The 19,745-nt window shown below is 44.0% G+C and overlaps 2 protein-coding genes across 11 annotated transcripts; one reads left to right on the plus strand and one right to left on the minus strand.

The window, feature by feature from the left end:
- Positions 1 to 1,495: 1,495 nt before the first annotated feature.
- Positions 1,496 to 14,985, plus strand: HSBP1L1 (heat shock factor binding protein 1 like 1). 8 transcript variants are annotated; one of them, XM_059706459.1, is made up of 5 exons: positions 1,496 to 1,685; positions 3,063 to 3,129; positions 3,983 to 4,077; positions 5,856 to 5,944; positions 14,558 to 14,985. In XM_059706459.1, the coding sequence occupies exons 1-4, from the start codon at positions 1,638 to 1,640 to the stop codon at positions 5,940 to 5,942; spliced, it is 297 nt and encodes a 98-aa protein (XP_059562442.1). In that variant the 5' UTR covers positions 1,496 to 1,637; the 3' UTR covers positions 5,943 to 5,944; positions 14,558 to 14,985. The 8 variants fall into 8 exon arrangements, with proteins under 8 accessions (XP_059562442.1, XP_059562437.1, XP_059562441.1 ...); XM_059706454.1 differs by lacking the exon at positions 14,558 to 14,985 and adding an exon at positions 10,572 to 11,750; XM_059706458.1 differs by lacking the exon at positions 14,558 to 14,985 and adding an exon at positions 10,525 to 10,662.
- TXNL4A (thioredoxin like 4A) lies at positions 9,990 to 19,740 on the minus strand. 3 transcript variants are annotated; one of them, XM_059706449.1, is made up of 4 exons: positions 19,632 to 19,740; positions 19,195 to 19,367; positions 12,040 to 12,143; positions 9,990 to 10,360 (listed from the first exon to the last, which is right to left on the minus strand). In XM_059706449.1, the coding sequence occupies exons 2-4, from the start codon at positions 19,345 to 19,347 to the stop codon at positions 10,189 to 10,191; spliced, it is 429 nt and encodes a 142-aa protein (XP_059562432.1). In that variant the 5' UTR covers positions 19,348 to 19,367; positions 19,632 to 19,740; the 3' UTR covers positions 9,990 to 10,188. The 3 variants fall into 3 exon arrangements, with proteins under 3 accessions (XP_059562432.1, XP_059562434.1, XP_059562433.1); XM_059706451.1 differs by having other exon boundaries at positions 19,565 to 19,656; XM_059706450.1 differs by lacking the exon at positions 19,632 to 19,740 and adding an exon at positions 16,966 to 17,035 and having other exon boundaries at positions 19,195 to 19,333.
- Between the last annotated feature and the right edge of the window lie 5 nt (positions 19,741 to 19,745).

Here is a 19,745-nt window from a genome sequence, read left to right on the forward strand (position 1 = left end):
CCTTTAGTCCACAGGCTGATGCTCTATCCACTGAGCCAAACTGGCCAGGACTCCATTGACTTTTAGAGAGAGAGGGAAGGAGAAAGAAACATAGATGTGAGAAACATCAATTGGTTGCCTACTGACAGGCCCCAACCTGGGCCAGGGATTAAACCTGCACCCAGTTACCTGCCCTTGACCAGGACCCTTTGGTGCAAAGGCTGATGCTCTAACCACTAATACTGGCCAGGGCCATCCTAGCCATTTTATATGCACCGTTCAGTAGTGTTAACGTAAAAAAACCATTGAAACCTGTAAAGAATTTTTGTGAGTTTATTTGAGCCAAACTGTCGACATATGCTGGGAAGCAGAACCTCAACGAATTGAGATAGTGCTCCGGAGAATGGCGGGGTTATATCCGTATTTATACATTTGCAATCAAAGGAGGGACTTAGGTGGGTTACATGAAATTCATTGGTGACAGACTAAGGAGGAGGGATTAAGTGTGGGGGGGGAACCCCTGGGATTGGATAAAAAGTAAAATGATGGACACATACTTAGGTGGGTGCAGGATCAATTAACATGATAATGAAGGAATTTGTAGTATCTGTTCTGGGACCCAGCACATTTGGTTGTGCCCCAGGGGCTCCAGATAAAGGGAAGTCACAAGTTACCCAGACATTTCAAGCGTATGTTATAGATGCAAAAAGACAGATAGGCTCAGTTAAGGTAAAGGTTGACCTTGTCAGTGAAGATACTGGCCCAGGACGTAACTGCCCACCATAACTGCTTTTAGTTAAAGTTTAATTTCAGACCATCCTTTGTGGTTACTTTAGGTCTCTGAGTTTGCAAGACTGCCATGCAGGCCTCCCCTGAGCTTGTCAGGTCAGCATATGGCCCCTTCCGTCCACAGTAGCATTAAGTACATTCACATGAAGACGGAGTAGGCAGTGGGTGCCAGGGCCTGGGGGAGAGTGAGTGTTTAATGGGACAGGAGGTTCAGTTTGGGAAGATGAAAGGACTGTGTGGGTGGACGGTGGTGAGTGCTGCACAACAATGAATGTGCCTAAAACCACTGACCTGTGCACTTGACAATTGCTAAGATGGTACATTTTATGTTGTGGATATGTTATTATTACAAGAAGAGGAGGAGGAGGGGGAGCAGGAGGGGGAGGAGGGGGGAAAGAGGGGGAGGAGGAGGAGAGGGAAGAGGAGGAGGAAAAGGGGGGGGGAGGGGGAGGAGGAGTTCATGCTAGATCTATGGCTACCTCTTTCATCGCCAAAGTGATGAAAAAAGCAAACCAGAGCTGTGAGACCACTCAGACCAAAGGCCTTGTCCCTGCAGAGAGTCCCAGCTCCGCCCCAGGGACGATGACAATGACCTTCAGGATGAAGCCGCCACCCTCCCAGGCCTTCTCCCAGGACCTGCCCTGCAGCTTCAGCGTCTCCCGGCTTGGGCAGCCGCGCCCCGCCCAGGAATTCACCACTCACTGGCACCTAAGTTGCTGGCGGCTGCAGCTCCTTCAGGCTCTCAGGTTTTCACTCCGCAGCCAGAGCCCTGCCAGAGGCCACCGCTGCGGGTACCAGATAGGATCACGGCGGCGCTGACCCACCAGAGCCACCTGAACCCCCTGGACCGCTGGCCCACCCGAGACCACATGGAGGCGCAGGGACACGAAGACCCGGGGGGCGCGCTGCGGGAAATGGTGAGTGGGGACCCCGCCCCCCTCACCTCCCTCCTGGCCCTCCCGGTGCTTCACCCCTTCCCGGGCCAGGGATGGGGGTGGGGACATGCGGGTGCCCTGCTGTAGGGGGCAGCCCGGCAGTGCCCCCCACCCACACTCCTGCTGGCAGAGACCAGGAAGCACATTTAAGCAGCGGTTCTCAACCTGTGGGTCACGACCCCTTTGGCGATCGAACGACCCTTTCACAGGGGTCGCCTAAGACCATCCTGCATATCAGATATTTACATTACGATTCATGACAGTAGCAACACTACAGTTATGAAAGCAACGAAAATGATTTTATGGTTGGGTCGCAATATGAGGAACTGTATTTAAAGGGCCAGAAGGTTGAGAACCACTGATTAAAGGCTGGTGCCTATGTCTTGTTAAAAAGAATTTGTCAGATGTTGGTACTTAAACCTTTTTCCCCAGGAAGGCAAAACCCACTCAAGGAAGGAAACAGCTGCTGGCAGCTGGCAGCAGTCTTCACACAGAAATGCAGGTTCTAGATTGCAGGTTCCTGATAGATCCTCCCTTCCCCCAACTGGTGGGCGGGGTATGACATAACCTGCAGCCCAGAAATACCTGAGTGACTAACCAGGTACCTTATATGGACTATACATTGGACCACCAATCCACACCTGCCAAACACCCTAAGCCCTTGTCCTATATGGACAATGCAGTAAGCCACCAATCAGTGTGCGCCGAGTACACTAAGCCCCCCACCCCTTCCCATTCCACCCCTCAAAAGGCGTGCCCACCCCTGCACGTGTTGCTGTCTTCCCCTTGTGAGGCAGCCCGGCGGGTGCTTCTCCTCTAATAAAGCCTGTAGTCCTGGTTTTAGTCCTCCATCTGATCTTTCAGTTCCCTACTCTGTGGAGATAATCCTTGAGATTTCATTTGCAAAGTATGAAGCAACATGTAAAGGTGGCCTGCCTTCCTGGCAGTGGTGGCATTTCTGTGAGACATTCCTGCCATGCTGATCCCAACTAATGACCCCTAGTAAGTAAGGGGGCAGAGGCCGCCTGTGTCCAGGCTGTCCGCTCCTGTGAGAAGGCTCTGAGGAGCCCAGGGTGACTAAGGTGTTGCCTGTTGTATTCCGGACATTGTAGTCCTGGTGCTCACGTGTAGGTGTAGAATCCTTGTTGGGTGAGTTTCTGTGTGTGGTGTGAGGTAGGGGCTGGCCTGCTTAGTCATTTATGTACTTGGTCCTCAATGTCCCTCACTACTAGTTGAAAAGACTTTCCTTGTCAGAAATTAACTATATATGTGGACGATTCTAGTCCATGATGCTTAAAATGCCCCATATCAAGAGTAAATGTTATATATATTCAGTTGTCCTATGGTTTATTTTTTCAGGCAGAAAGTCTATTTCAGGAACTTCAAGAACATTTTCAAGCTCTAACTGCAACATTAAACCTCAGAAATATCCTTTTCCATCTTATAGCAAATACTGAGATGCTTTGAACTGTTAAATTACCATGGAATCTCTTTTCAGTGGAGATTTGTTGACCTCGGATTTCCTTGCATCCTGATGTAATTACCAGGCAGGTAATTTCTTCCTGCTTGACCGGCAGAACAGGGCATTTTGTGTGGCAATAAAATATGTGGACACACTGCACATGACTCCCCAGTGGGCCAAGCCCTATAAAAATCGGCAGTCTGCTAGGTAATGTCATACTCTATGTACTCAGAAACCGGCAGACAGAACACAGAAGGCCTCCGACATAGGGTGTTACACCTGGCTCCCCTATCTGTTTGGTTTGGTTTTATAACTTGAGCAGCTCACTGTTTTGTTAAGACATGAATTCAAACACAATTAGAATAGAATGTTTGTTTCCAGTTGGAGCAAATTCAGACAAGGGTAACATCTGCCCTACTTGAGCTCCTTAAAAATTGTGCAAAGTATTTGCACATGGAACTTGCAATTTCTGATTCTGTAGCTGGGTTCCCACAGATGGGAAAAAATGATTCTTAGAGATATGATAAAGTTAAACTGAGTTAATGTCCATTATGTTTACATCCTCATTAGAGTTTAGTTAAGACATACCAGAGTAACACACATCCCTGAGTCTGTGTCCTCGCAGGGGAGCCAAGTTTCAGAGCCAAGCTCACATTCAGAGGCTAGAGACATCCTACACAAACCTCAGGGAAGTCTCTGCACTGACCCCCAGATGTCTTACAAGTTGCCCGCCCAGGGTATGTGTCAGACCCCCAGCTGGGCTGCAGGTTGAAGCAGGGCTTTCTGGCCACGGGCTCTGGGCTCCTTAACGTGGAACTGGGAGAAATGGGAAACCGCCTCCAGGACTTGCAGAAGAATGTGAATGCCTTAATGGTGCAAGCTGGGATCAACAATGCTATCAAAGAACAAACGGTAAGACCATTACTAGGAAACTAAATAAGTTTACTTCGTGCAGACCTTGTGATTGCTTTCATCTTGAGAAATGCAATCCCATATTTGGTCACTGTGGGAATTCTGCCTCTGTACTAGATGAGAAACCTTCAGGAAGAACAAGCCTCGCACAAATGCTCCTTTCTAAATAGACCCACTTAAACACTCTGTCATACTTCCTTTAAAAGTGTACATTTTAAATGAAACACTTTATTATTTAAAAATTGAATCTAAAAATTTTTAAATATAATAAATATTGGATTTTACTCAAGTACCTATTGGCCCTCACCCCTCAGATTAATCTTTAGTCAAAACACAAATTATGATGATTTAGACATTGGAGATTATAACTACCAGTTTCTGTTTGAAACCACATATTCATGGAACCATTTAAAGAAGAAATGTTGCATTAAGCCCTCAACCCACTGCCAGAGTCTGGAGGATCCCACCCAGTCCCACCATGCAAACATTTCTTTTCCAGTGGAATTTTGCACTGAATCTTGAGATGCAAATAAATGCTTAGCTTCAGATCTCAGACTGAATTTATGTCCATGTGATGTATGTGGAGATGCACAACTTTATTAAGATATGTATGCATGTTCTACTGACATACTATTCTGACTATATGAGCATATTTTAATAATTAGATGCCTTCGTTTTTCTTGTTTTCCCATTTCTTTGACAATTGTCATCCTAAGTCATCTGGCAAATTATCTGTAGCTATCCTGCTAAATCAGAGCTAGTTCACTTATCCTATCTACATCTGGAATTCCAGTAGAAAGATAGCTGTCCCATGTCCTGCTACTCATGAGCACTCCTCTGAAATTCTGCCTGTAGGATGAAAATACACCTTTCCCTATTAAGGTTGCATCAGACAGGGCCACCTGCCCAGCAGTCCTGTCTAGGCCTACTGGACGCTAAGCCCTCCACATCTGAGGGCTAATTGGTGATAAGCCAGTGCCTGAAAGAAGGACCAGTGGGCCAATTTCTGCAGGATCCTGAGTTGGCACACTGCCAGGCACAGGATGGCTGTTTGACAACTTTGTCCCTTCCCTTCATCACCTGCACTCCAGCAGGGTTTTAAATTTGGTCAAACCCACTAAATATGAGGCATCAAATTAAATGGTTAAGTATCAAAACTTCACTCTTTTTAATATTTTTAAATTGATTTTAGAGGGATAGAGACAGAGGTATATATATATATAGATAGATAGAGAGAGAGAGAGAGAGAGAGAGAGAGAGAGAGAGAGAGAGAGAGAACATTGATCAGTTGCCTCCCAAAGGTGTCTGGGCCAGGGATCAAACCTGTAACCTAGGTATGTGCCCTGACCAGGAATTGAACCCACAACCTTTCAGTATATGGGACAATGTTCCAACCAACTGAGCCACACTGACCAGGGCAAGACTTCATCTTTTTATGCACATATAGTCATCATTTAAAGCAGCACAAGAGAAGGCCAGGTATCTAAATGTTTGTTCAAAACTGTTAATGTTTTTTACATTAAAAGAAAGACCTAAATAAGTTGTAATCTGCTTGGCTAAATCTGTGCTTGTTGGTGACACTAGGTCAGGCCTCGTGTCATGGGTTTCAGTGGATTCTGCAAACCCCCTAAACAAGTTCCTGTTGGGGGTGGGTGGTGACTGGGAGGAGAGTCCATGACCCAAAATGTTAAAAACTACTGTTCTGTATTCTAAAAGATCTGGCTGTTTTCCCCTTCCACAGTAAATGTAACACTTTTCCCATGTTTACTTCAACACAGACAGGAGTGAGCTCTCTGGACACCTGTGACCCGGGTGATGGAATGTCAATGCTAATTGATGCGAAGCACACTGTTCACTCACCTTGATGGTGAGTCCACCTTGACTCCATCTGACTAAAATGCAAGTCACTTAACATTATGTTTTTCTATAAACTGAATTTTTCCTATACAAATGTTCTGGTAATTACAGGTATATTCATTGAAAGCTTAGATTCCAGTTTTTTTTAACTGTACATTAATTCATATATAAGTAAATCTTACCTCTTTCCAATCTTTTTTCTTACACCTGCACTTACACTTGAAAATGTGATCAAATGAAAACTGCTTTTTGAGTTATAACCTACATAACTTGAGTTCTGATTTTCGTAGTTAAAAAATCATTTTGGTAATATTAGAAATTAAAAAAAAACACAGGCAATGTGATAAGAATGTAATTCCAAAGATAACTGACACAACAAAAGGTGTTTGCTGCCTGGCCCACGTGGCTCAGTGGTTGAGCATCGACCCATGAATCAGAAGATCACAGTTCTATTCCCAGTCAGGGCACATGCCCAGGTTTCCGAGCTTGATCCCTAAGAGGAGGCATGCAGGAGGCAGCTGATCATTGATTCTCTCTCATCAGTGCTTCTCTCTATCCCTCTCCCTTCCTCTCTCTAAAATCGATAAAAACATTATTTTTTAAAGTGTATGATTCGCTGATTTTTAAATACATTTACTAAGTTGTACAACCTCACCACAATCTAATATTAGAACATTTCCAGCACCCACCCACCCCAAACCTATCTGTTTGCAGTCAGTACCTCTTCCCACCCTGACCAACCACTAATCTACCTTCTATCTCTGTAGATTTGTCTTTTCTGGATGTTTCCAATAAGTGGAATCAGACAATATAAGGACTTCTACATCCATCTTCTTTCACTTAGCATCAATAAAATAAAAATAAAAAAAGATGTTTGCTGAATGGCAGAATGTCTCCCTCAATCCACACCATTTTGTAAATCACACAAGAAAAGCATGAGCTGTGATTCAAATTTTTTTCTGAATTAAATTCTATATAGATCTTTTTTTTTTTTTTAAAGATCATAAGCAGTTTTCTGGTGTAGGTTGCTTTCTATATGTTTTTTAATTGATTTTTTTTTTTTTAGAGAGAGAGGAAGAGACAGGGAGAGATAGAAACATTGCCGAGAAACATCACCATCAACTGGCTGCCTCCTGCATGCCACCCACTGGGGATTGAGCCTGCAACCTGGGCATATGCCCTGACCAGGAATCGAACCAGTGATCTCTTTGGTGCATGGGCTGACGTTCAACCACTGAGCAGACCAGCTGAGCAGAAGTTGCTTTTTAAATGGCTGCATCACTTTGTTACCAGAAAATCAGTGGGCCAGATTTCCCAGACACTAGTGGGCATGAGATTCTTGGGGTACCGCTGAAATAGCATTTTCAGAAGCCCCCATGGGAGAATGAGATGTGGTAAAAAGCTGTGTTTGGAGTTACTTTCCTTGTGTTATAAAGTCTCATGTCCCTTAACCTAATTCTGAAAAAGGTACAGCTGGGAGTTCAGCAAAACCAAGAGCAAGGCCAGTGTCCCAAGCTTCAGATCCATGTTGCAGCTGGTCCAGTTCAGCATCAGGCTAATTAAAGTCCGTCAGTCCATTGTGTGGAGCCCAGTGCTGAGGCCCATGGGCGAATGCAGGGGAAGGTGCCCCCTGCCATGGGAGGGGCAGGAGCGCAGGCATGCATCAGAGGCAAGGACCAAGAGAGGGAACTTCTTTTGTTCAGAAGTTTAAATATTCAGGTTTCATGCCCTTGTAGTGGCCACACCTATTCTGGCCACTAATTTGTTCTCAGGTGTGACTGACAGACACCTTCCCAAGTCACTCAGACTTTACTGGGCATGTGTGTCAACTGCCTTTGTCCATTTCCTTCCCCCATCAATCGGTGGGGAACAGACTTGGAGAGTATTAAATTAACAAAGCTGTGTAAATGGCATGCCTATTATCTAGTCTTCCCTTTACTCCTTTCCTATTAAGTAATAACCAGGTTATTATTACAATGGTATCAAGTCACCATTTCCAGTCACAGTGTTTATTGAAGACTAATGTTAATCTGTCTAGTCCAGACAGGCTCTGATAGCAACACCCTCCAAACCAAACTAATTTAAACCAAGAAGGCAGGTGAACCAGAAGCACTGCTGACTCCCGAGGTAACCCTCACCTCTCACCCCACTGGAGGCAGTTAGCAATTAGATCTTTGTAGGTTATGGAGAAACGCTTTCAAATAATTATCCAATTCCCTTTTATCTGAGCCAGAGTAAAATAAACATTATCACCCCCAAAAGGGGTCAGTTGTAGGCTCTACTGTAAAAAATAACATTATTCCTGCATATAAAATAAATCATAGTCTTCATTTAAAAGTCAAAATCAACTACAGTTGGCCCTAGCCCAGCCGTGGGCAAACTACGGCCCACGGGCCGGATCCGGCCCGTTTGAAATGAATAAAACTAAAAAAAAAAAAAAAAGACCGTACCCTTTTATGTAATGATGTTTACTTTGAATTAATATTAGTTCACACAAACACTCCATCCATGCTTTTGTTCCGGCCCTCCGGTCCAGTTTAAGAACCCATTGTGGCCCTTGAGTCAAAAAGTTTGCCCACCCCTGCCCTAGCCAGTTTGGCTCAGTGGATAGAGCATCACTCTGAGGACTGAGAGGTCCTGGACTGAAAGGTCCTGGGTTTGATTCCCGTCACGAGCATGTACCCCGGTTGCAGGCTCCTCCCTGGCCTAGGCCCTCGTTGGGGCTTGTGCAGAAGGCAACCAATCGATGTCTTTCCCTCTCTCTAAAAATCAATGGAAAAATATCCTTGGGGGGCTGGTTGCTCCAGGTGTGCTCCCCACACAAGCACCAGTGCTCCTAACACATGCTTGGATGATCCCAACCACCCACCAGCATGCTTCTGGGATAGAATTAGAAGAGAAGCTTGAGAATGATAAGACTGATTGAAGGGTCATGGATCATAGACTCCACAGAGAATACAGTATGTTTAAAGTACATGAGATGTAATATCAGAAGGAACAAAAAGCTTCCTTTTTAATCCTCATCCAAGAATACTTTTTCCCCATTGATTTTTAGATAGAGTTGGAAGGGAGGGAGGTGGGGGGAGAGGGCGAGGGGGAGAGAGAGAGAGAAAGAAACATCGATTGGTTACCTCCCATACACACTCCAACCAGGGCTGGGGCTCAAACCTGCAACTGAGGTACGTGCCCTTGACCAGGAATCAAACCCTCAACCCTTTGTTCCGTGGGCCGACACTCCAACCACGGAGCCAAATAGGACAGGGCAGCAGCTTACTCTGTATTTAAAAGGAAGGCCCTCCCCCATCCCAATTATTTTATTGCACTTTATTCTTGTAGTGTGTATTCCTTCTGAACTTAAGCCATTAGATTCTGCTGTGGGTTGAATTGTGCCCCTTCTCCCCTCAGGGCCTCAGAATGACCTTATGTGGAGATAGGGCTGTTGTAGATGTAATCAGTTAAGATGAAGTCATGCTGGAGTTGAGCAGCCCTGAGCCAATGACTGGTGTCCTTATAAAAAGGGGACACCTGGACACAAACACAACTCAGGGAAAAGGCCTGGAGAATATGAAGGCTCAGTGCGGTGTGGGTGGGGACAGGGTTAGGGAAGAGGCACCTGGGTCCCAGATGTCCCGTCTCCAGACTGGTGAGACACACATTTCCGGTCCTCTGTTCCAGCAGCCCCGGACACACATAGCTTCCACTGCCAAGTGTGCAAAACAGGGCAGCCCAGCCTGGCCAGTGTGGCTCAATGGTTAAGCATCAACCCATGAACCAGGAGGTCACAGTTTGATTCCCAGTCAGGGCATGTGCCCGAGTTGTGGATTCGATCCCCAGATCGGCATGCAAGAGGCAGCTGATCAATGACTCTCTCTCATCATAGATGTTTCTCTCTCCCTCTCCCTTCCTCTCTCTGAAAATCTCTGAAAAAACGTATTACAAAAAAAAAAAAACAGCAGCCCACAGACCCCCTGAACTTCACTCCAATGGTAAAGAATCAAGTTTTTACTTCCAAAACCAGTAATCCATATAAAAAATAAACCATCAGGACTTTCCCATGATTGTGTATTTGTTTAGTTCAGCTAGATATTTACAGATATTTGCGAATATAAAAGTACAGTAGCCTGGCCAACTCCAGCTTGAGGCTGTGCAGCCCTCCTGTCCCTCCCCAGACTCCTCCTCAAAGGCTTCAGAGTCCACAGTGTCTCCGCGTGAAAGTGACTCCCTGGGCAAACCCCCGCGCCTGGGGACAGGCACTCAGTATCGGTACTTCGTAGAGTAGTCCTTCGGGGACACGACCAGGCCACGGCCTTTGCGGGCGCCCCGGTACACGGTCTCAATGATATCGATCATCTCCTGCTTGTCCTCCATGGCCCAGTTGATCTTGTTGTTGTTGCCAGTGCCCAGGTCAATCATGATGTGCTTGTTCCTGCAGAGGAAACAGGCAAGGCTTATCAGAGCGTCTAGAAGGGCCCTGGTTGGGTAGCTCAGTAGGTTAGAGAGTTGTCCCAGTATGCCAAGGTTGCAGGTTTGATACCCAGTCAGTGCACATGCATGAATAAGTGAAACTAAAAATCACTATTTTTTTTTAAGCCTCTACAAGGGACCCCATGAAGAATGTCTGTTTCCCACTGTTACAGCTTTGGTTACTTGGCTCAGACTTGACTCTGACATGTGGCAACCAGCAGGGCAGCTGCCATGTCTGTCTGAGCCCCCCATGTTTCCACTGCCCAGAATGCACTACTAGTAAGCTGCCTGTCTAGAAGCAGATGGAGCCCTAGCCACAGCCAGCGAGTAGAGGTCTCAGACTCACGACCACAAAACGGGATTCAGCCAACTACCTAGGTGAGCCATATGGCTTCTTCCCTGACTGCCTTTGAGAGACTCCAAGGAAACCTGCAGAACCTGCCCGGACGAGGACCTGCAGAACCCTGAGCTCACAAATGGTGCTTTCTGCCACAGAACTTGTGCTAACTTGTTCCACAGAATATGAAGCTAATACACACCCTACACAGTCCACCTGGACCTTCCTCACTAACAGGGGCTCTACTTGTGAAGTGAACGTTAATACTGCTACCCACCAACTTTTGTAGTAACTATGAAATTTTGGCAAGTATAGCAATATTAAAGGGTTATTTCTTTCCTAATTAACCTTCCAGAACAGAGTTATTTTTGTACTCATGATGTTACTTAACTTGATTACATAAATCCCATCAAACATATGTGGCACCTGCATCAGACCCCTGGGTATGCAGCCAGTACATTCCTGCGTTTTCCTTTGAAGCAAAGCCCGTACATTGTGGATACAAATTTGTCTGAGGCAATTAGGGAAATTCGATTCTTCATGCCAATAACTCATTGACTAGGGTCCACACAGAATGTTTTAGCTGATAAAATGATCTTGTGTTTATAAGCAAATAAATTAAGAACAGGTTTTTCCTCTTAGGTATCACAAAGAACATTAAATAGTGTCATGATATCATATTTTAAAATAGACATAGAGTTATTTTAAAACAGACATTTTTCATCAACAGATTATTTAAAGGTACCTTAAAGTTAATAAGAATGTTTTCCCTTTAATTACACTTCATCTAGGTTTCTGGGCAAAGTTACTTCAAAAGGTAATTTATCACTGAGTAAATGATAAAACTACAATTGTTTAAAAATTATTGAAAGATCACATTAATTGCCTGGTGATACAATCTGTATGTGATATGACTACATAATGACTTCCTTCCAAGTAAGAGAATCTAAAGGCATCTCGTTTACATTAAATATCCAGACCAACAATTTCAATTTAAACAACAACTTTAAGAGAAAAGGAGTACCCCCCCCCCCCCCAAAAAAAAAGAGAAAAGGAGCCCAGCCAGCATGGCTCAGTGGTTGAGGATCGACCCAGGAAACATAGAGGTCACTGGTTCAATTCCCAGTCAGGGCACATGCCTGGGGCTGTGGGCTCAATCCCCAGTGGGGGGATGTGCAGGAGGCAGCCAATCAATGATTCTCTCTCATCACTGATATTTCTATTTCTTTCTCCCTTCCACTCTGAAATCAATAAAAATATAAAGAGGACAATTTAAATAACAAGTTTGAGAGAAGCGGACGTACCTGAAGAAAAACATGACAGTACATGGATCGTATAACTCATACATTTTGTTGAAATCAGGTACTTCTGTAATATCCACAAGATAAATAACTGCAAAATTTTTAACCTAAAAGTAAAGAATATTTTAAAAAACTTAAAATAAAAATCAATTTTTTAAATTCTGTAAAAGCACATTAAAAACGAAAACAATTATCTGTATATAACAAAACAATTTTCAAGCTCTCCAACATTTTCCCAGTAGAGTTAACACAGAAAAATAATTCAACAAGCTCAGGATACCGAGCAAATAATTGGCTATTTACAACTCCCTTTAACATTTTTTTAGAATAGCAAGTTACAAGAGCCTTCACAAAATATCCACAGACATATTATTCATGCTGATCTAGCAATAATCTATATGATCTTTTCCAAATGTATACTTTTACTAATACTTAATCACATGCATTGAACAACTGCTTTCCAACAAGTCATACATTCCCCATGTACTTGGGTTTGAACTCTTGTAAATAGTAACAAACTACTACTCCAAATAATATCGTATATAACTAATTTTCTTTAAATGCACATTCATCAGAGAAGATTTAGAAAACCCAAAGAACTAAAAATAAAATCACCTTCAATCCCAGCAAAAACTTAATTACTGCAAAAGTATTTTTAGTACGTTCTTTCCCATTTTTCCTCCAACTGAGTCATGCAGCCAAGGCTCCTGGTATATATATTTTAAACTGTTTTAACAAAATGTGATCATATAGTGATCATACTACAATATTTACTACATTGCTTAAATTACAAGCATTCTCTTATATAAGCATTCTTTTATGGCTATCCTATATAATAAAAGTGTAATATGCAAATTGACTGAACAGCGGAACAACCTGTCATTATGATGCACACTGACCACCATGGGGAAGATGCTCAACACAGGAGCTGCCCCCTGGTGGTCAGTGTGCTCCAAAATGGGGAACACCTCTCAGCCACAAGCCGGGCTGACTGCAGGCGAGTACAGCCACCCACCTCCAAAGCAGCACTAAGCCATCAGTCGGACTTCCCCCTCAAAGGCTCCCGGAGTGAAAGGGCGCAGGCTGGGCTGAGGGACCGCCCACCGCCCCGTGCACAAATGTCATGCACTGGACCTCTAGTATTAAATAATTAGTTCATCAAATGTCTATGCCATTACTTTACCTTTCTTCTGTTTCTTTCTGGTTTTTCATGACTATAAATAATTCATTTTCATTAATATCAATTATTCCCCTGTGAACATTCTAATCCTTAAATTGGTGCACACATTCATTATTTTCTAAGGCTAAATTCCTAAAATAGAATTTCTAGAATAAAGAACATGACATTTTAAAGGCTCCTTATAAATACAGGGGTGGGCAAAAGCAGGTTTATAGTTGTAATACAAGTAAATCTATAATAATAAAAGGGTAATATGCTAATTAGACGGACGTTCTTCCTTCCGGACAAAGCCGCAGTGGGCAGCTGTGGCAGCGGCAGGCGGGGACTGGGACCAAGGCCCTTGCACAAATTTTGTGCATCAAGCCTCTAGTACAGAGGTTCTCAACCTGTGGGTCGCGACCCCTTTGGGGGTCGAAGGACCCTTTCACAGGGGTCGCCTAAGACAATGGAAAAACACATATATAATTACATATTGTTTTTGTGATTAATCACTATGCTTTAATTAGGTTCAATTTGTAACAATGAAATTGGGGGTCACCACAACATGAGGAACTGTATTAAAGGGTCACGGCATTAGGAAGGTTGAGAACTACTGCTCTAGTACAACAATAATAATGCAAGTCCTGGCTGGTGTGGCTCAGTTAGTTGAGCACTGTCCCAGGCACCAAAAGGTTACCAGTTTGATTCCTGGTCAGGGCACACACCCAGTTTGGGGCTTCACCCCCAGTAGGGGGCATGCAGGAGGCAGTCAGTCAATGTTTCTCACATCCATGTTTCTCTCTCTCTCTCTTCCCCTCTCCCTTGGAAGAGAGAGAATCATTGATTGGCTGCCTCCTGCGCTCCCCACACTGGGCATCAGCCCGCAACCCAGGCATGCACCCTTACCAGAATTGAACCGTGACCTCCTGCTTCATAGGTCAATGTCAACCACTGAGCCATGCCAGTCAGGCTAAAATCACATTAGGATTTTTCAGATGAATCCCAAGCCACATGAGGCAAGGAACCACGTCTGTAGTCTTTACTGATGTATCCTCGGATCCAAACATCTGACACATTCAAGGCACTAGTAAATATTCGTTGAATGAATGAACTTTAACAATAAACTTATATTTCAAAACTCAAGAAACCCATTATTGTCACTAAGAACCATGGTTTTGGACAGTATGGACTTAACTCTAAAATCCTGAGTTCAAACCTGCCTTAGGAAGTGTCAGGTCTAACCCCCTTCCTCAGAGGTGGGGTCCTGACAGAAGGTTCTCCCACTGCTGGCAGGAAGGGGCCATGCCACATCCAGCGGGGCGGCTATGTGAGCATGCTGCCCCTCACTCTGAATCCTCCCAGGTTTTCCTCTGGAAAAGCTCCCACCTGACAAAGCTACTCCTCACGTGGATTGGGGTTTCTGTATTGCGATGCCTTTCACATAGAGAACTATGTCGCCTAAACCAGCGGTTGCCAACCTTCCGGACCTCACAGACCACCAGTGGTCCACGGACCACCGGTTGGCGACCACTGGCCTAAACAGTTCACATCCATTAATGAATCTGCAGGTAACTAAAACCCCTGTGTATTTTTTTAATATACAACTGAAATTAAGCTAGGTGTCTATCTTTTCTCCATTTAAAAAATGTTCACTTGGAAAATATAGAAATGAAATGGAAAAATCACTCTTTTGTATCCAGCCCAGTAATTTTCAAACAAGTTATATAATTTAAAAAACATGACAGTCATAATATATTAGTGTTTTAAAGTGAGAGTAAATGTTTCCCTTTCCCAACAATTTCCAAGTCCGGACAGATAACTGCTAGCACCTGTTCAGGAGCTGTCATGAGGACCACGAGAGGGTCAGTTTCCTACCTGGCACTGTGCCTGGCCTAAGTGTTCCCCTATCACTGGACACTGTGGTTGTTTCCACTTTTGCTATAAATGACAGCAATGGTCTCCTGAAGGGTCAGTTACTAAGAATGGCAGGACCATCTGACTATCGTTCATCAGGCTCTTCACACAATGCCAGCCATGTTCCTCAGGGTGATGCCAGCTCTACCACCTGAACATCACAACATCCAGCACACCCCACACTTCAACTCATTTTTAACTTTTTGTCTCTGATATACCTAAAAAACGACAGTGAACTATTTTAAGGTGTGTTTCTTTGACGTTTACTTAACCACTGAATTTCTTATTTTTTCAAGTTCTTTTCCCATTCACTCACAAGAACCATCTTTTTAAACAGTACTGTAAACGTATTTGCCGTATTTAAAATACATTTTGCCTACTATTAGTAATCTAACTGGTTGTTAAATAGTATTTTTTTAAACCAAGAATCATATGTACAAATTCATTTCTATTATCAAGTTATTTTTGAAATACATATTCTTTTGGTCATCTACAATAGTAAATATCCTTTCCATCTCTGTTGCCCACACATTTTATGAGCACACCTTCTTTTTCTTCAGCAAGTCAGTGATCAATCACCACTTGGCCCTTTTCATGGTGCTCCTCCCTCAGTTGAGAACCTATCTAATACACCAGAAAAATGTTCTGGGCTGTCAACTGGCTAATTACTACACTGCTACTTAATTCATTTCAAATCCATCCAAGGATTACATGGTAACTTTATTTTCTAAAACTATGTGCCCTGCCTGGCTGGTGTTGCTCAGTTGTTGAGCATCGACCTATGAACCAAGATTTCATGGTTCACAGGATTCCCAGTCAGGACATTTGCCCAGGTTGCAGGCTCCATCCCCAGTTGGAGGCATGCAGGAGACAGCCGATCAATGACTTCCTCTCAATCACTGATGTTTCTATCTCTCTATCTCCCTTCCTCTCTGAAATCAATATATATATATATATATATATATATATATATATATATATATATATATATATATATATACAAATAAATAAAACAAAAAACTATGTGCCCTGATTAGCTCTATTTACAATAACTGTTGCAAATTTTGTGATGTGAGATAGTAATAATGATGGTAGCTAATGGTCATTGAATATACTACTTGATATTAACTCTGCCCTCACAACCACCTATGAGTCCGGCACTGGTATCCCTTTCTTACAGACGAGTTATTTAATGTCAGGCAGGCAGTAAGTGGCAGAATCCAGCTCAGTCTGGGCCCATAACCACTGCTCAATCCTGCCTCTCATAGCTGCTTGCTGCAAGGTGATCATATGCAGACACAACTCCCAGAGTGAGTACAAAAACATGCCTTCTGCTGGCTCCTATCGATTTCTCAGACTGAGCACCAACTCCACTGGTTCACTGACTTGACGTGATGCTTCAGTAAGACCCCCCGTCATTCCTAAAAAGTTTCATCAATGTATTTGCCTTACATATAATTTCATCTAGAATGTATGCTCACCCATCAATATCACTGAGGTTCTACAGATTTTAAACTCTACTTATATGGGCTTTTTAACACAAAAATTAAATGTCTCACTTATTCTTAACCATCGTGGAATTTAGGAAACGGAGCTGTGACAAACTGTTCCTACAGAATGGCAGACAGCTCAGAGGGGCACAAAACAGTCTCTCTTCAAAGCTGTGCATAAAATCAGCTGCTAAACAGGAAACTTTGTTATTACCACTCTGCCAAATTTCAGACAGCTGTAAAATCGGTAAGCATATCTCTGTTTCAGTATAGCTCAAAACTAACCAGCATGAAGAGGGGTTGGCACTGTCAGAGCATCAAGTCAATACACCACATTCCAGCCTCAACCCAGGAACTTTTACTCACTTTAAAACAGCTGGGATATCCAAACAGGGCTCGTAACAAGATGAGGAAGATCCCCCATTATCTGCCATTTCTGCAGAGGGAGATTTTTAAATAGAGTTAAGTTGTTCTTTATACTAAAACCTTCAATCTCAAAAATTTCTGTTGAGCTTCCCCAAAAGAACTTCCAGATTTATAAACTCATATTTTGCCCTTATACTCTGAAGAAAGCAAAATGTTAATAGTCTTATAATGCATTTCAAGTTTGCATTTTGAATAGCTATATTATAATACAATATTGAAAATTTATTAAAATAAAAATCCACATTTTTGGACAAAAGAAAAAAGGGTAACTTAAAAAACTAAAGGAAAATAGTCAAAGTGAGTCTAATTAAACTGCCCTTATTAACAGGTTCAATACAAGAAGAGTATGTCCACTAGTGACACAGCAATTCAGTCCCTGACATAAAGGCATCAGAAAAGAACCACTCTGGTAAAAGTCCCTAAAAACTTACGTTAACACATAAAATATGTCTCCTAGCTAAGAACATCTTGCCAAGTTTTGCTCAGACATGAAGAGCCAACCAACCCTTACGTCTCTAGCCACCCTAGCCTGGCGCTGAGGGCAGCAGATCTGGACATCACCTGGTGATTATGCCACCACCTGTAAGGTAGAATCCAGAACACACACCCTAGGTTATTTCAAAGTCAACATGCTAGTGATTTGCTTATCGGAAAGGTGCTTGGTAAAGTCTTCACTGAATTCAGCAGTATCTGCCCTTGACCACTATACAGTAGCTTAAACAATGAATAAATGATTCCCTGGCACCACCTCATTCAAGGCTCTCTCTCCTGGGTTCCCCAGTCACCTACCTCCCCAAGCTCCTCAGGGTCCTGGGCATGTCTGACAAAGTACAGCACTCATACTTGGTCCCAGGCCTCTGTTGAGAGGTTTCTGAAAGTCACACAATTCCCAGAGCAGCTTCTCAAAGAAGCCGTTTCTGAACCTCACCCAGACCCATACAATCAGAATCTCTGCAATGCACTTGGTAAGTATGCCAAGTGGTACTTATGATGACAGATATGGAAGAACAGTCCCTAAGGTCCACAATGTCATGACCCCTACATCACTCTGCCTCTCCTTCCAAATAGGAGGTAGTAAAAATCAGCTTTTCCATCCTAAGTACTAAATATATACTCTGTTGTGATTTACTCACAGGTGTTATTTTAACCCAGCCAATATTACCATCTCCTATTCCCATGAAAGAAAAGTTGGGCCCTGACCGGTTTGGCTCAGTGGATAGAGTGACGGCCTGTGGACTGAAGGATCCCAGGTTCGATTCCGGTCAAGGGCATGTACCTTAGTTTCAGGCACATCCCCAGTAGGGGGTGTGCAGGAGGCAGCTGATCAATGTTTCTAACTCTCTATCCCTCTCCCTTCCTCTCTGTAAAAAATCAATAAAATATATTTGGGGGAAAAAAGGAAGAAAAGAAAAGATGGTTTCAGTGTTTCCACTTTTACTCTTCAAATGACCTTTCAAATCATTCATCAAACAGTAGTAAGTTAATAATTTCATTAACACCCTAATATATGTGCCTTTTGCCCTAATGTTAGAATTGCAAAAATCCAAATTAAAAGTTCTCTTAAAATGAGCAATTTTTAAAAGAATTAAGGCTCTGATTACACAGAAACACCCTACAACTGCACCCTTACTTACTGTCAGCAAACAAGCCCCTGCATTTAAATCATCTGTTATAAAACAAAACAAAAAACGACAAGAAGAGCTACTATGCTATTAACATACATGTTCGGCTTTATAAATACAACAAACAAACATGATACCAAAAAAAGGACAATCCTTTTAAGCTAAGCTATTTAAAAGGAGCTCCAACACTTGCCAAAGTATGCAAAAATATTGTGTTCTTACTACCATAGATGCAAATCTTTAAAAAACAACCTATCACTAGGAATTATTAAGTGATTTATCTAGGGAGAGGGCCCATTAACTTTTCTGTAACGTATGGCAATTTCTCCCGGAAGAAAAAGGCATAACCTATTGTGTACAATTTCAGGGAGCGCGTCCTCACATCGCCAGGTCAATCCTACATCTTCTGTTTATTTGCTGGCGCATTAAAATTTAGGGCATGAACAATGAGTGTGGAAGCCAGCTTTTAACCTCACTTTTAAATTTTCCTGTCAACTGGCAAAGCAAAAGAAAGCAGACACCGAGCCGACTGCCGCGCATGCGGTACCTTCTCCGCGATGCTGTACAGAACCTCGTCCATTTTCATGCACGTAGGGTCCCAATCATGCCCGAACCGGATGACGACCACCCGGTCTTCTTCCGAAAGGATGGCCTGGTCCACCTGCCAGCCGTTGTGCAAGTGCGGGAGCATGTACGACATGTTGGCGACTCTAGCGGCCTCTGCGGGAGAGGGACTCGGTGGACGAGCTGCTTCCGGCTCAGTCACAGCACGCGGCGCTGGCCGGGGAGCGGCCACCGACCACCGCTCCCCTCCTCCCGGGCCCGACCCCCGCCCCCCGCCCGGGCCCCCGCTCCCACCCAGGACCCCACTGCCCCCGTTCCTCCCCCGACCCCGGCTCCCGACCTCGGCTCCCGACCTGCACCCCCAGCCCGGACCCCCGGCTCCCTCCCGGGACCCCGCTCTCCGAGCCGGATCGCTCCTACCTCCTCTCCTCGAACACCCGGCCTCCCGCGCAGCGACTGCCCTCGGCGTGCAAACGCACTGACGTGCGCGTGCGCGTGCCCGCCGTGCGTGCGTCCGCCGTGCGCGCCGGGGCT

Source organism: Myotis daubentonii, chromosome 8, assembly GCF_963259705.1.
Source record: "Myotis daubentonii chromosome 8, mMyoDau2.1, whole genome shotgun sequence".
Lineage (NCBI taxonomy): Eukaryota > Metazoa > Chordata > Mammalia > Chiroptera > Vespertilionidae > Myotis > Myotis daubentonii.

Excerpts from the sequence above, each read along its gene's own strand:
- HSBP1L1 (XM_059706452.1), top strand. The coding sequence starts at position 1,638 with ATGGAGGCGCAGGGACACGAAGACCCGGGGGGCGCGCTGCGGGAAATG. Across the intron at positions 1,686-3,062 it reads GGGGCGCGCTGCGGGAAATG|GCAGAAAGTCTATTTCAGGA; the intron begins GTGAGTGGGGAC and ends TTATTTTTTCAG. Across the intron at positions 4,078-10,571 it reads ATGCTATCAAAGAACAAACG|CTTTGGTTACTTGGCTCAGA; the intron begins GTAAGACCATTA and ends CCACTGTTACAG.
- TXNL4A (XM_059706449.1), bottom strand. The coding sequence starts at position 19,347 with ATGTCGTACATGCTCCCGCACTTGCACAACGGCTGGCAGGTGGACCAG. Across the intron at positions 12,144-19,194 it reads TGTACAGCATCGCGGAGAAG|GTTAAAAATTTTGCAGTTAT; the intron begins GTACCGCATGCG and ends CTTTACTTTTAG. Across the intron at positions 10,361-12,039 it reads ACTGTCATGTTTTTCTTCAG|GAACAAGCACATCATGATTG; the intron begins GTACGTCCGCTT and ends TTTCCTCTGCAG.